Below are 16,145 nucleotides of genomic sequence, written 5' to 3' on the forward strand. Positions count from 1 at the left end.
TCAAATTAAAAGAAAAAATTAAAAAAAATTAAAAATTAAAAAATAAAAATGAGCTATTTTAGTCATTTTTTTTTTGTGAAAAAAACTTAAAAAGTGATATCTGAGAGAATTGCCCAAAAAATAACAACCCTTGGATTAATAAAACATTAATCTCAACGGTTGGATTTCAATTTTTATTTTTCCCAAGAAATGAGGGTTTACATAAATATCGTTTTGACATAAAGAAAAAGAAAAAAAATCGAAGAAATGGAAAAAGACACGTAAGCGAAGAATAAAAGCTCCGGTAACCACTTTCATTTGTCTGTCTCTGCCTTTTAGTCTGTCAACGTTTTTCTAATTTTGTCATCTTTCTCTCTTCCAAGAATTCCTTTCAGTTTCTCTCTTTCTTTGGAGGAGTTTGGGACTAAGGCCATCCATGCCTGCTCTTCTTCCGCTGTAAGCTCTTTTCGCCCTTCCATGGTTCGTATATTATTACCTTTTGCAGCTAATTTGAATATTGACTTAAAGGTCAATTCTAGTCTCGCATTAATATATATTTTCCATTTAATTAAAATAAATAGACTTCAATCTACTTTCCTCTTTCGTCACTTGACCATAGACTGACCTACCATAGTTAGAGCGCGACTAATAGAGGAGATTGAGAGAGAAGATATTTTCTCAGTCCATTTACTCCTCTCCTGACTCTCTCGTATCATCGACCAAATCTCTCTTTGACGATTTGCAGCGCCGCCGTCTGAGACTTAGGGTTCCGTTTTCAATTTTTGAAATCCGTCAGTATGGTGAGGAAACACGGCTGGCAACTCCCCGCTCACAAATTTCAGGTCTTTGATTCTATTGATTTGTGATTGCAATTTTTGGGTTTTTTTTTTTTTTTTTTTTTAGTTGTTGTTGATTGTGATGGGGTTTGCTTATGTAAAGTTTGTTTCTTTTTTTTTTTGTTTTAAAAGGTGATTGCGATTACGGTGTTCTGCTTGTTGGCTGTAGCATACTATGCTTTCTTCGCTCCTTTTGTTGGTGGACGCATCTGGGAGTACATTCTCCTCGGTGTTTACTCTCCTGTGGTATGCTCTTTAGTATATCCTTCCTTCTGAATCACGAGTTTGAGGCTCATACCCACTACCCTTGTTGGGTTGTTGAATTATGACTTGATATAAGTTTTGTTCGTCTTTGTTTTGCAGGCTCTCATTGTTTTCGTGCTTTATGTTCGATGTACTGCAATCAATCCTGCGGATCCAGGAATCATGTCCAAATTCGAAAGAGGAGGTGGTGACATGGGACATCATGACTTACCTTCCAAAGATATCGCCAGGAGGTTTAGTGAAGCGGGCAGTCACCTGCAGTCTTCTCCTTCAGTTGCCTCAAGGACCTCTACTTTACCAGCAAACTCTAGCGTGAAAGGCTCTGTTGGAGACCCTCAGAGAGTGGAGCCTGTTGTTCCGAGGAAATCTTGCTATAATCCTTTGGCTATCCTGTGCGGCGTGTTTGTTTATGAAGATTGTCGCAAGAAAGAAGAGATAGATGAACAGCAAGGGGACAGGGAAGAAGCTCTCTTTTGCACCTTGTGCAATGCTGAGGTATTATGCTACATTTGCATGCTTCTTTACTGCCACTTAATCCTTTTGCTGATTATTATTTTCTATTGATTCCTTCTTTGTGTCAGGTACGTAAGTTTAGCAAGCATTGTCGAAGTTGTGACAAATGTGTTGATTGTTTTGATCATCATTGCCGGGTAAGTCTTCGTACCATTGTTACAATGTTGAAGCTGTTTGGCTAGAGTTTTAAAGATCGAATGTTTAAATGTTACAGTGGCTTAACAATTGTGTCGGTCGCAAGAACTATATCACATTTATATTGCTGATGGCTGCCAGTCTTCTCTGGGTACGTATATGCTCATTCATCAAGCTCACTCTTTGCTTTAACCAGTAATCAATTAATCTCTCCCCTTCTCAGCTCATTATTGAAGCAGCAGTTGGGATTGCGGTTATAGTGCGTGTGTTTGTTAACAAAAGGGAAATGGAAACAGAGATTGTCAATAGGCTCGGAAATGGATTTTCTCGGGCACCTTTTGCTACGGTTGTTGTAAGTATTCTTAGTGTTAAGCAATTACAATATTGTGAGTATGAGCCTCTCTACTGTTGATGTTCCTGACGCTTTCTTGCAAATTATGCAGGGTCTCTGCACTGCTGTTTCCATGCTCGCATTGTTTCCATTGGGTGAACTTTTCTTTTTCCACATGCTTCTCATTAAAAAGGTGAGTGTGGTTATGGTATATAATATATGTTCTAAGTGACGTGAACTCACTTCACTTTCCCTGTTTTATTCTAATAGGGCATTACAACTTATGAGTACGTTGTGGCAATGAGAGCAATGAGTGAGGTTCCACCCGGAGCTTCTGTTGATGAGGAAATGCCTAATGTGATGTATTCTCCCTCTGGATCTGCCACGACCGGCTTTAGTGGTGGGAGCTCCCTTAGTCTACCATACAAAGGAGCCTGGTGCACTCCGCCTAGAGTGTTTGTTGATTATCAGGTATCATTTGCTTTTCCATTGAGTATATATACATTAATTGATATGTGGCCTTGATACTTGTTACATTGGTTGCAGGATGAAGTGATTCCTCATTTGGACCCTGGGATGGTTCCATCAACGGTAGATCCAGATGCAACTGAATCAGCAGAGAGGGGCAACAAGATTCCTAAGAGACCTGTCAAACTCAGTGCTTGGAAACTCGCGAAGCTGAATTCAAACGAAGCCACGAGGGCAGCAGCCAGAGCAAGGGCGTCATCATCTGTTCTACGGCCAATAGAAAACCGTCATGCACAAGACGATGAACTTAGTTCCAGTGGCACCATGAGTGTCGTCAGTAGTGTAAGCACAGATGCAAATGCGGCTGCGATGAGTAAAGAGATGGGGAACAATGATCCAAGGTTGCCTCTCTCTAGAAACTCTTTCGCTCCAAGCCATGGTAGCAAGGACGAGTACGAGACAGAGACCCACAGTATGAGCAGTTTCAGCAGTCCAAGTCATGTTCACGAGGCTGTCTCGCTTAGTCCTCTCCCTCAGTATCATACTGCTGGCAACCGCTTTGCTGCAGGGGCCTCATCGAATGCTCCCTGGCCACCTCTCAATCCAGGAATGATCCACTCAACCTTTGATGAAAAGATAATGCAGAAAGGAAACAAGGCCGATCCATTGCCACACCCTGCTCCTGCTCCCGCAGCTTCTCTTCTGAGAGATGTGAGAAGAACATCAGTTGTGTGGGACCAAGAAGCAGGTAGATATGTATCAGTACCTGCTACAACATCTGAGGCAAGAACCAGATTAGCTTCACACCACCAGCCAATTCCCAGCTCACACGCTCAGAATCCAAGATCCGTTCTTCCACCTCAAGATTCTTCATCAGGGAAAGCCCCTCTTCATCCTCCTCCACCGCAGCAAGGAGAGAAACTCATGTATACAGGTGACTCTATCTTCTTTGGAGGTCCGCTGGTAAATATCCCGAACAGAGATGGTCTAAGAAACGAAGGTGACTCGGGAAGAGAGGGGCAAGACAGAATGACACTGGCATTACCTCGGGAAGCTAGATTCAGAAGAGACACAACCTCAAACCAGCTTCCAGTGTTTGCTCCTGTGGGTACCCGCAAGTAGAAACCATAACTATTTCAAGGACTTTGTTCTCATCGATCTGAGACTGTCAAGGTTAAGGACATACATGTAGCTGTTTGACGGTCAAAACTCATGGAGTTCGCTCAGCAGTTGCAGGAAAGTCTAATGGGGGTTGATTGAATCTTTGAGTATTTGAGATTGAGAGGTTTGCGGAGGACTTAATGAGGTAGAAAGTAGAATCCTTTGTGAACATTTCTTCCACGGGTTTAGCCTTTCTTACTTCATTGCTTCGTATTCGCTTTAAAGACTAGTTTGTTCTATGACTCCATGAATCTAACCTTGATTTTATGATCATTACTCCACAGAATTACCCAAGGTTTAAAGTTACATCTTGGTTCTGGATACAGTCTAGCTAACCTGTGTCTTGAACTGTTACTTTCTCTCGACTTTGTAGCAGCCACTGATACCCTCCCCACCGAGATATACCATTCCCCTGTTCAATGTTAACCCAACAAAGCCACTTCGTCTCTCTAGCTAAACTATGTATCCATAGATCGAATGATCCAATCTCACTTCAAAAACAGGGTGAATAGAAACTGTGATATTTGCCCAAAAAAAAAAAAGAAACTGTGATAATGATAGCGAAAACGTATTTTGTCTGTGATAGGACTTTATGAAATTAGATATCATACATTTATAAAATAATCCATTAGGATATTTGAGATTATAATAATCCATCAGAATATTTTTGAGATTATACGATAAATTATTTTGTCAAAGATCTATACTATTATTTGATAAGTGAATTTGCTTGCTTATCATGTTTTCCATGATTTTAGTTAATTTGTCTATTTGTTATCTTTTCCATGATTTTAAGATAAATCATTAATTTAATTAATATTATTATTTAAATTATTATTTTAATATTTATATAATATCATAATATTAAGATAATTGATAAACATTAAACTATTCTATTGATATATATATATTCTATTATTTTAAAAAATATTTAAATATATAATTATCATGATATTTAAGAAATTTAATTAATAAATTGATATTAAAAATTGATATTAACAATATCTACCGATAATATCATCATTACTTTTATCTTATATTTAGTTGATGATTTTAATGACTAATATTATAGTCAGTTTCTCTGACTTTTATTAGAAATATTGATCAAATACATATTATTAAAAAAACTATATACGAGTATACTAATATATCTTTATTTGATAAGTGAATTTGCTTACTTGTCATGTTTTTCATGATTTTAGTTAATTTGTCTATTTGTCATCTTTTCCATGATTTTAAGATAAATCATTAATTTAATTAATATTATGATTTAAATTATTATTTTAATATTTATATAGTATCATGATATTAAGTTAATAGATAAACATTAAACTATTCTATTGATATATATATATATATATTCTATTATTAAAAAAATATTTAAATATATAATTATAATGTTATTTAAGATATTTAATTAATAAATTGATATTAAAAATTGATATTAATAATATCTACCAATAATATCATCATTACTTTTATCTTATATTTAGTTGATGATTTTAATGACTAATATTATAGTCAGTTTCTCTGACTTTTATTAGAAATATTGATAAAATACATATTATTAAAAAAATTATATACAAGTATACTAATATATATGTATTAATCAGTTTCTTTGGTTTATTCGGTTTGATCGGTTAATATACGGAACCATATCTATATATTGCGGTTTCTTAAAAATAACATTCATTCAGTTTATTTGGTACTACCATATCCAGATTGTTTTCTCTATTTCGATTTGGTTCGATTTTGAATGGTTCGGTTTTACCGGATTGAAAATTCATATACTATCATTATTTTGTTGATGTTTTGTAGTTGTGATTTTATAAAATCCTTTCAGTGCCACATGATTTCTTTTCAGTCCAAAATACAGTATATATGTGTTTAATTTCAAATACACATTTCTTAATTTAATTATTACTATAGAAAATATTTTGATCTAAAATCTACATCACATAAATAAAACTATGAAACAAAAGAACATAATTTAATACATTGATTACCAATATTAATATTGAAATTTTATGATTTATAATAATTTAAAATTTCTATCAAAATTAATTATTATTTTTATAAAAATAAACATTAAAACTAAAAAATTGTTAGGTATGTAGATATATTAGTCCGCACAAGGTGCGGATCAACTAGTTATAAGATAAAATAGGTTCGATAAATCGTTTAATCGTTTTTAAGGTAGTGTGAAAGTCTGCAAAGAAATAAAAACACCAAATAAACAATTTAATAATACTAAAAAAGCTTAATGCTCAAAAGATAGCATGTCCACGTCAGATTAAAAGAACATCTAATCATGAAGAAGGTCTTTTACTCATAGTCAGAAATTCATCTATGATGGATTTTTTCCCGTGGTCTAAAAACTATTTTACTCAGGCACAATCTAACAATACTAAAGAGGATTACCGCTCGTTAGATTAAAAAGAAAGCCAACCAGGGAAAAAGTCTTTTACTCATAGTCAGAAAATCATCTATGATGGGCTTCTTTCCGTGGTCTGAAATATATTTTACTCTGGCAGAAATCGAACCCACTTGGGCTTTTATCACTTGCACGGTCGCATGATGCCTTTTTCTAGTGCACCGCTACGATTGATGATGTTATGCATGGCTCTGCTTGGTATTATATTGCCTGCAGTGGGTGCAATACTAAACTACCAAAAGCCAAACTTCGTTGATGTGTACAAAATGTGGGAAAGTTAACATAGCTGGTGTTGCACAGTGTGAACTCTCGCCTCAATATTCAATTAAGCTTTTGCTGATATTGGCTTTTGAATTTTTCATAACAGGTACCGTGCAAAGATCACTGGCTGTTTTTGTTATACTTAGTGATGCTGGTCGCGAGTTGACTGGGAAGTATGCATCATAATTAGTTAGCAGCTACTTTGAGGTAACTTAGCATCAGGCTATACATCATTCTCAAATTATAATGAAAACCAAGGAGTTGACCATGAGGTGCCTGTCAGGGAAGTCTGAATCTTATTACTAAAGCGTCAAATGATTCAAATACTCAAACAAATACGAGTTTGACATCTTTTGATCCTCGAGAAGAAAGTGATAAATCTTGTATAACCATCTCAAGCTCATCCTCTTCCAGTGCACTATCCCATGACCGAAACAAAATTGTCGCAGTCTTTAAGCAGCAAGCATTTCTCAACACAAATTTGACCAGATCTAACTCTTTTTGCGATCCATATATCCCTATCCACTTGAAAGTTCCGAGACTCGACAACAGACATCCTGGAACACAATTCAGTTGATTCTCCCAGCAAACCGGTGGATCCTCACAAATATCTGTATGATCCTGAGATCAAATGGGACAGATTTGCTTACACGTACATTAAATTAAGCCAACACAATAGGTCTGTTTCGAAGAAACTTACAATAGTTAGATGGACCACAAGCTCTTGTAAATTAGGAGAATCTTTGAGGAACAGGACAAGTAATTTTGACCATTTTATAGTACATGAACACAGCTTCAGATGACGAAGCTGGCTCAAGACAATACCCTCACGATATAAAGCCTGCACACGATAAAAAAAAAAAAAAGAGAATAAGGAGGATGTTCTAAACTGAGATCGACAGATGGATTAAAACATGTTACCTTTTCGGCTTGGTCAGGTAGGCATAATGAAAGCCGCTTGACATATGTGATTAAACTAACAAAGTTTTCTGTATCAAGGTATGTCGAATCAACTTCCATCTCCTCCAACTTAGGCATATCATCAGAATAGAAGGAGTAACCATTATAATCAAAATCAAAATCAATATCACTAAAGTCATCATGTTCACAAGTATAATCCGTAAACTTGAAATACTTTAAAGATGGAGTGTTCATCACAAGCGCTTGGAAAAAAGATCCTCTACATATCTTTAGGGTTAGTCTCTGCAGGGACGGCACAATTACACTAAATGTTTCCAAATGTTCACTTTCACATCCATTGTGTTTCACAAATAAATCCTCAAGAACAGGGCAACTGGAAAGAAGTCGGTGAAGAGATTTTTGATCTGCGTAAGTAACACCTTGAAGAAGCAAAGTTTTCAGGGAAGGGAGACAATCAGACAAGTTGTACGAGGAACATCAACGAGAATCCCCTCTTCCAGTTTCAAGATCACGAGTGATTTGCAAGTATACAAACTACTCGGCAGTTTAGTAGTCTGGGATTCAAAATTAGGATAAAGGTCAAGACTTAACTCACGAAGGAAGCGAGTAACTGCAATAGCTACCCACATTCTGATATCTTCCCGTGTAACTGATCCTTCGTATCCGTAACTAAAATTGAGACGCAAGCTCTCTATGACTGGAGCTCTATGTTGTGGCATATTCAGAGTAATAAAATCAATTAAACTCTTGCGTTCATCCATTGAGTGATCGTACTCAAGTTTAGGCAGCCACATCCAGAGAAACTCCCATCGCTTGGATAAAATACTTGTGTTTGCAGCAACTTTTGTTGGAAGAGGCAATAGTACCTTCAAAAGCAATTCATCAGGCAACTGACTGATTTTGTCCATATCTTGGCAAACTCCAAGCACGAACTGAAGCAACGAATCAGAAAAGACTGCAAAATATTGAATTGTCTTCACGCCGGCTGTTATATACTTAAGGCCTTGGGGCTAGGGGAAACAAAAAGATTTGGTCCTCTAATAATTTTATTGTGGGAAAATTCCTTACAAATACAATGCCTAATTTTCATTTGATAATAAAATATATAAATTATTTTGGATCCCCGTTTAATACACTAACTAATTTTGGTTGTCTTGTCTATTAGGTGATGATTGTTTAGTAGTTTTTGATTTTAGTTTTTAGCTTTTGGATTTTAGGTTTTAGATTTTAGATTTTGGTTTTTGATTTTCAGTTTTTGTTTTTAATTTTTCAGCTTTTGGTTTTAGCTTTTAGATTTTGATTTTAGTTTTTAGCTTTTGGATTTTAGGTTTTAGATTTTAGATTTTGGTTTTTGATTTTCAGTTTTTGTTTTTAATTTTTCAGCTTTTGGTTTTAGCTTTTAGATTTTGATTTTAGTTTTTAGCTTTTGGATTTTAGGTTTTAGATTTTAGATTTTGGTTTTTGATTTTCAGTTTTTGTTTTTAATTTTTCAGCTTTTGGTTTTAGCTTTTAGATTTTGATTTTAGTTTTTAGCTTTTGGATTTTAGGTTTTAGATTTTAGATTTTGGTTTTTGATTTTCAGTTTTTGTTTTTAATTTTTCAGCTTTTGGTTTTAGCTTTTAGATTTTGATTTTAGTTTTTAGCTTTTGGATTTTAGGTTTTAGATTTTAGATTTTGGTTTTTGATTTTCAGTTTTTGTTTTTAATTTTTCAGCTTTTGGTTTTAGCTTTTAGATTTTGATTTTAGTTTTTAGCTTTTGGATTTTAGGTTTTAGATTTTAGATTTTGGTTTTTGATTTTCAGTTTTTGTTTTTAATTTTTCAGCTTTTGGTTTTAGCTTTTAGATTTTGATTTTAGTTTTTAGCTTTTGGATTTTAGGTTTTAGATTTTAGATTTTGGTTTTTGATTTTCAGTTTTTGTTTTTAATTTTTCAGCTTTTGGTTTTAGCTTTTAGATTTTGATTTTAGTTTTTAGCTTTTGGATTTTAGGTTTTAGATTTTAGATTTTGGTTTTTGATTTTCAGTTTTTGTTTTTAATTTTTCAGCTTTTGGTTTTAGCTTTTAGATTTTGATTTTAGTTTTTAGCTTTTGGATTTTAGGTTTTAGATTTTAGATTTTGGTTTTTGATTTTCAGTTTTTGTTTTTAATTTTTCAGCTTTTGGTTTTAGCTTTTAGATTTTGATTTTAGTTTTTAGCTTTTGGATTTTAGGTTTTAGATTTTAGATTTTGGTTTTTGATTTTCAGTTTTTGTTTTTAATTTTTCAGCTTTTGGTTTTAGCTTTTAGATTTTGATTTTAGTTTTTGGTTATGCAGTATTTTTTAGTTTTTAAAAGAATAATTATATATTACTTTTAAATAATACAACAAAATATCAATTAAATATTTAGAAGTTACGATAAAAGTTTATCAAAATATTATGATTTTGTTTAATAATAAAATACAGTAACATGTTTCTAGTTCTTATATTATTATAAAAATATATTATAATAAAATGTTAATCATAAAATAGATATAAGTTGCAAAAATTAAAATATTTTAAAATAATAAACTATTTAGAAATTTTCGTATATAAATTATATTTTATTTTAAAACTTGAGTGACAATTGTTTTATGATATAAATGATTAGTTTTATATGTAATCTTGAGTGGATGAAAAATGATTTCTGAAAAAATTAATAATTATTAAAATATTTAAAATTATATATTTTCACAATTAAAATGTTTCGCAATTTATCATGTTTAAAAAAATTAACATGTTTTACTAAAAATATAAATAAAAAATAAAAAATTTGTTTATGACTAATACATAATATTTATAAACTAAGATTACATTTTTACTTTGTGTTTCAAAAAAAAATACATTTATTCTAGAGCATATACATTTAATCAATGTTGATAAATATTATATTAATATTATCAAAAAGCTAAAAAAAAAATATAAGAAGCTACGTGCTCCTCTACAAAAACTAGAAAAACATGGATTTTGGTTTTTCACTTAAAAGTTGATACATCATGTAAAACTGGTTTCCCTAGTTTATAGGAAAACTCTTTTACTAAAATCTTGATTGGGTGTAGAAAGAGTTTTGGTTTCCTATAATTTTAGGGAATCAGCTTTTTAGAAATCTTGATTGGCTAAGAAAATGATTTTTGAAAAACAAAAACCAAAAACCATTCTAAAAACTAAAAACAATCAACACCTTAAATACACAAACTTTTGAAATTTGCTGATTTTACACGAGTTATTCTTGGGTTCACTCCCTAGGGTGAACCTCTAGGTTCACCAGCCAATAGGATTTCATTATTTCAAATTCGATATTTTTTAAAAAAGGAAATAAAATATTATCAAGTTATATTATGTTTTTAAAATAAAAAAGTGAAAAAATAGGGAATTAAAAAAAATCTTTTTAACGTCGTCAGCAAAACACTAAACCCTAAATCCTAATCCCTAAACCCTAAATCCTAAACCCTAAACCCTTGGGTAAACTCTAAACCCTTGAGTAAATCCTAAACTCTAAATAAAAACACTAAACCCTAAAACTCTAAACCCTAAATCCTAAACCCTAAACTCTTGAATGTTTTAGTATTTATTGATTTTGATTTAGAGTTTAAGATTTATCCTAGAGTTTAGGGTTTACCCAGGGGTTTAGGGTTTAGGATTTAGGGTTTAGGGATTAGGATTTAGGGTTTAATGTTTTGCTGATGACGTTAATTTTTTTTTTTTTTTGTAATTACTACTATTTTTTATTTATTTCTTTTTACCTTTTAATTTTAAAAAGATAATATAATTTGATAATATTTTGTTTTCTTTTTTAAAAGATATCAAATATGAAATAATACAATCCTATTGGTTGGTGAACCTAGAGGTTCACCCTAGGGGGTGAACCCAAGAATAAGTCATTTTACACATCGCTTTTGACGACGTCAATTATGTTTACCTAAAGTGGTGACAACGTTAGTGCTTAATTGCACACGTGGCTAAACAGAGAAATGAAAATTCCTTAAAAATATATGAACTAATTTTTATTTGCTAATAAAATATACTAACTATTTTGGATCTCCGTTTAATACATGAACTAAGTTTCATTTTCTATCTAATACACAAATTTTTGAAATTTATAAATTTACACATCTATTCAGACAACGTCAACTATGTTTAACATAATATGACGTTAATTTTAATTAAACACTAGATTTCGACCCGCGCGTTTTTTTTCATTTATTTTTATAGAAATATTTTGTTTTCAATTCTAAATTGGTATATATTACAATATATATGTGTCCATTAATTTTTAAAACATATTAAGTTTACGATATATTTTTTTCATTGAATAGATTGTTTCAAACTTTTATATGTATTTGTATGTTCTTCTATATATATATTTTTGGATTATTATTTCATTATTAAAATCGTAACTATATATATAAAAATATTAGTAAAATATTGTTTTATTGTCATATTCAAAGATATTGTAACATTTCACAAATTTATAATGTTTTTTAAAAATTAAACTTTTCGCTTCATAGATTTATATTATCGAGTAAATAATTAAACATTTAGTTTTGTTTAATTTTTAAAATAAGCTATATAGTTTAAAATTTGTTTTCATTGGGTTATGGTAGTAAAGATTAATCATAGGTAGATAATATGATTTTTGTTATTTTAAAAAAAAATCTTTATAATTTTAAAAGTTAACATCGACAGATATTTAAATATTTAGCATATACAAGTATAGTATTACAATATTTAATTATATCTATTTAGTTTATACTATCTATAAATCCAATGGATCATCTATTGTTTAAATCTAATTATTGATAGCCCAAAAAAAATTTCTGGTATGCCTAAAATTTAAATGATAAGATTTGATATTAAATGTAACATGATTTTTTAAGAATATGTCCATTAAGTCCATTTTTTTTTAAATCACACATGAATCAAGGTTGTGACTTCTGTTTTAATATATAAGATGTGGTTAACTAAACTATGAAAAACGCTCACAGTCAGCCAAAAACTCTCTTATTCTCTAAACTTTGTTATTTTTCTTCTTCTTCTTCTTCGCTTTGATTTCCTTTTATATCGTTTCGAAGTGGAGTCGATTTTCATCTCGTGAAAAAGGAAAAAAGAAACTAAATAATTTTAAACGAGTTTCTGATTTTAGAATTAGTTTAGTGTTATGTGTTTCTGATTCTTATTTTTCTCTTTGATTGCATTGATAATGAGTCAATCAAGGTTAATTTCAAAAGTTTGTGTGTTTCATGGGAGACAAAATTTAGTTTGTGTATTAAACAGAGATCCAAAATAGTTTGTGTATTTTATTAAGAAAAAAAATTAGTTCGTGTATTTTCATGGAATTTTATTTGTATAATTAAACAATAACACCGTCGTTACTTCCATTACATATAATGGACGCCGTCTAAAACGATGTGTAAAATCTACAAATTTTAAAAGTTTATGTATTTATTAGGTAACGTAAATTAGTTAGTGTATTAAACATGGATCCAAAATAATTAGTGTATTTTATTAGCAAATAGAAATTAATCTGTGTATTTGTACTGATTTTCCCTTTTATTTTCTTAATAAAAAACAAGGAAACTATTTCTAATTTTTTTTTCTCTTTCTTGATTCCGGTTCTGTAACGTGAGGTAGCAATTAAGTTTATGATTTATTGGTGATTGTCATTGACACGCAACTTGCAAGGTTTTTAGACTTGTTAGTCCTATTATTCCGCGATTGATATTTGATTCATTACTTTTCCAAGACCCACTTTCCCCGTATAAATGATCTTGATTAGTTTGACAGTTTGTTGTTTATAATATATATTATCTGTGAAGTGATTTAGCGTATGATTTCAAATTAAAAGTTAGAGAAATTAATATATAGAAAATTGGACTATATAACCTTCAAACAAATTATAATTCACCTACTATCTAAAAGACTTAATTTATCTATATACCCTGTACATAATATACATTATTTCCATATTGCTCTCATATTCAACCGGTGAAACCTAATACCAAAAAAACTTAAAAAAATAATTAATTAATGTAACAAGTAAAATATGTGGTCACGTTGTATTTACTCTCACCTCTCAAGATAATTAGATAGCTTTCATGAAGATGAAGATGAACGTGGTCTTTTATTATGCATACATCTTCTTGAACTGAATTTCTTCTCATGAGAAGAACAAAGAACAACGATGAAGACGTATACGGTGAGCAAACATAACAACTCTTTCATTTTTTTCCTCTTTCTCTTAAATCATTGATTCTCAGATCATGCTTTTGGTTTCATACTTTGTTTTCGTTTCTTTTTTTTTTAGTGATCCAATGGTGAAGAATAACGACGGCGGACCGGTAAAAGCGTCGCCGTGTCGGAAAAAAGAAAAAGAGATGAAGATGATCTCTATATGATAGTGAAGAATAACGACGGTGAACGAAGTGAAGGTGTATCAGCATGTTTGACAGAAGAAGAACTGAAGAAGATGAACTTATCGTCTATACTATATTCGGGAAAAGAATAGTATAGTATATATTCTTTAGTGTAGTTATTTATGTAAAGTTCCTATATTATTTGGGATATATATCTAAACAATCCCTTAAAAATGTAATCATCTTCATATTTACAAATTTGATAGTTTTCTTCTATGTCATTTTGTATAATTGATTGTAATATGAAATTGATACTATATTGGTTTAAGTGTAATGATTAAAACCTATTTTGGATAGATGACAAATAAACTCTTATATTAAGGTACTATACTACATTTCTCAACTATAAATAATATTTATATAGTATAAATTAATATTACATAATATTATGTATTATTTTAGATTTTGATATTTGGATTTAGAGTTTATATTTGAGTTTATGGTTTAGTAATTAGTGATTAGGGTTTAGTATTTAGAGTAATAGGGGTGAGTTTGAGGCCAATATTAGATTTTGAGATTTGAGTTTAGAGTTTAGGGTTTATGGTTTCAATTTGGGTTTAGGGTTTATACTTGGGTTCAGGGTTTAGGGTTTAGTATTTAGAAGGGCGAGGTTGGGATTTAAGTTTAGTGAACATGTATCGTTTCATTTGACGATTAATAAAGAGTGTTTTATTTTGTTCACCAATATGTACTATACTGTTTATTTTATTCCATTATGTTTGGGTTTAGGGGTTATACTTAGGTTTAGGGTTTAGTGATTAGAGTTTAAATTTTAGTATTTGGAAGGTGTGTGGTTAAGGTTTGGGTTCAATGATAGCAGTTTAGGGTTTAATATTCAAAATATACCTTCAAGTGTCCAATATTGGAAAAATATTTATAGATTGTATTTGGGTTTATAGGTTCCTGTCTAGAGTTTAGATTTACATAGTAGAGGTTTGAGTATAGTAAACCATATTATATATATATATATATATATATATATATATACTATTTGGGTTTATGCTTCCTTAATTAGGGTTTAGCTTTAATAATTAACTAGAGATTGACCTGCACGTCCGTGCGGGTGTTAATTTTTATGGTTTTATAAATTTTTATTCGTTATTTTATAACTATCGTTATATATTTAAGATGTGTCGTCATATAACTAATTGTATTCAAAAGATTTGGACTAAATCGGGTAATAAGATTATTTTTGGTACAAATATACGAACCCCTTTCGGATACATTGGTTATTTAGATATTTTTATGTTTTTACACATCAGAATCAAAATCATTCAGACCTGGGAGGATCCAACTCAAACCTCATACATAAATTTATAATATTCAAGTGACGCCTAATTTTAATAATATAGATGGTGTGTCTTGTATTGTTGTTTTTTTGCAGGTGAAGAGGATTTACTATTTGCATTTCATACTATGGATACACCATTGAATTTTTTTGATTATTTTAAACATTCTTGTACAATACTACTTAGACTATATGGAATAGAAAATATGTAACATGCTAACCAAGTAAATGTGCCTTCAAGTGTCCAATATTAGGAAATAATTTATAGATTGTATTTGAGTTTATAGGTTCATGCATAGGGTTTAGATTTAGTTAGTAGAGGTTTGGGCTTAGTAAACCATAATATATTTTTTTTTCCATTCTATCTGAGTTTAGGGTCTATACTTGGGTTTAGGGTCTATACTTGGATTTAGGGCTTAGTGATTAGGATTTAGGGTTTAGTGATTAGCATTTAGGGTTTAGTATCGAAGATTGAGGTTTGAGTTTAGTGATAACAGTTTAGGGTTTAGTATTCAAAAGTTAGGGTTTAATATAAAATTAGTTTCATTCAAATGTTTGACAATGTAGGGTCATCTCTAGTTCAAGAACGTCTTTTTCATCAACAAGTACTTTTATTTCTTCTCGTACTATTTTACATATGATGCTCAACTAATATAAATAGAATAAACATTTGTATACTATTTTATACAATATCCATACTATGTATGTATAGTACTTGAAAATATTATATATTTAAGATTTTGATTTTCTTTTACATATATATTATAGCTTAGATCTGGGTTTAGGATTTAGTGGCTAGGGTTTAGAGTTTAGTAATTAGGGGTTGGGTTTAGAGTGGGAAAATGGTCTATTCCCCTATGAACTAGTTGTTTCCGGTTTTTTCACACATAAACTTTGAAGTCATATCAAAAGCTACATGAACAACAGAAAAATTGCTTATTCTCCTATGAAGTAGTTATTCTTGGTTTTTTCACACATGAACTTTTAAATCATGCCAAAAACCACATGGACAACTCTCTTTTTTGAATTACATACACAAACTATCGATTTTAAACCAATTCTCCTAAAACCGTATACGTGTTATTTAAAAGTTAATTTGGTTTATGACAGATGGAGAGCCGGTTTAA

The 16,145-nt window shown here is 30.9% G+C and overlaps 1 protein-coding gene and 1 pseudogene across 3 annotated transcripts; one reads left to right on the forward strand and one right to left on the reverse strand.

The window, feature by feature from the left end:
• Positions 1–318: 318 nt before the first annotated feature.
• Positions 319–3,963, forward strand: LOC106310142 (probable protein S-acyltransferase 19). Of its 3 annotated transcripts, none has more exons than XM_013747370.1 (10): positions 319–435; positions 725–821; positions 948–1,061; positions 1,179–1,574; positions 1,661–1,729; positions 1,807–1,878; positions 1,951–2,079; positions 2,171–2,251; positions 2,329–2,529; positions 2,605–3,963. In XM_013747370.1, the coding sequence occupies exons 2-10, from the start codon at positions 777–779 to the stop codon at positions 3,646–3,648; spliced, it is 2,151 nt and encodes a 716-aa protein (XP_013602824.1). In that variant the 5' UTR covers positions 319–435; positions 725–776; the 3' UTR covers positions 3,649–3,963. The 3 variants fall into 3 exon arrangements, with proteins under 3 accessions (XP_013602824.1, XP_013602815.1, XP_013602806.1); XM_013747361.1 differs by having other exon boundaries at positions 319–459; positions 2,605–3,648; XM_013747352.1 differs by having other exon boundaries at positions 599–821; positions 2,605–3,648.
• A 2,746-nt stretch (positions 3,964–6,709) lies between these two features.
• On the reverse strand, positions 6,710–8,244 carry LOC106333450 (annotated as a pseudogene).
• Between the last annotated feature and the right edge of the window lie 7,901 nt (positions 8,245–16,145).

Source organism: Brassica oleracea, chromosome C1 (genome assembly GCF_000695525.1).
Source record: "Brassica oleracea var. oleracea cultivar TO1000 chromosome C1, BOL, whole genome shotgun sequence".
Classification (NCBI taxonomy): Eukaryota; Viridiplantae; Streptophyta; class Magnoliopsida; order Brassicales; family Brassicaceae; genus Brassica; species Brassica oleracea.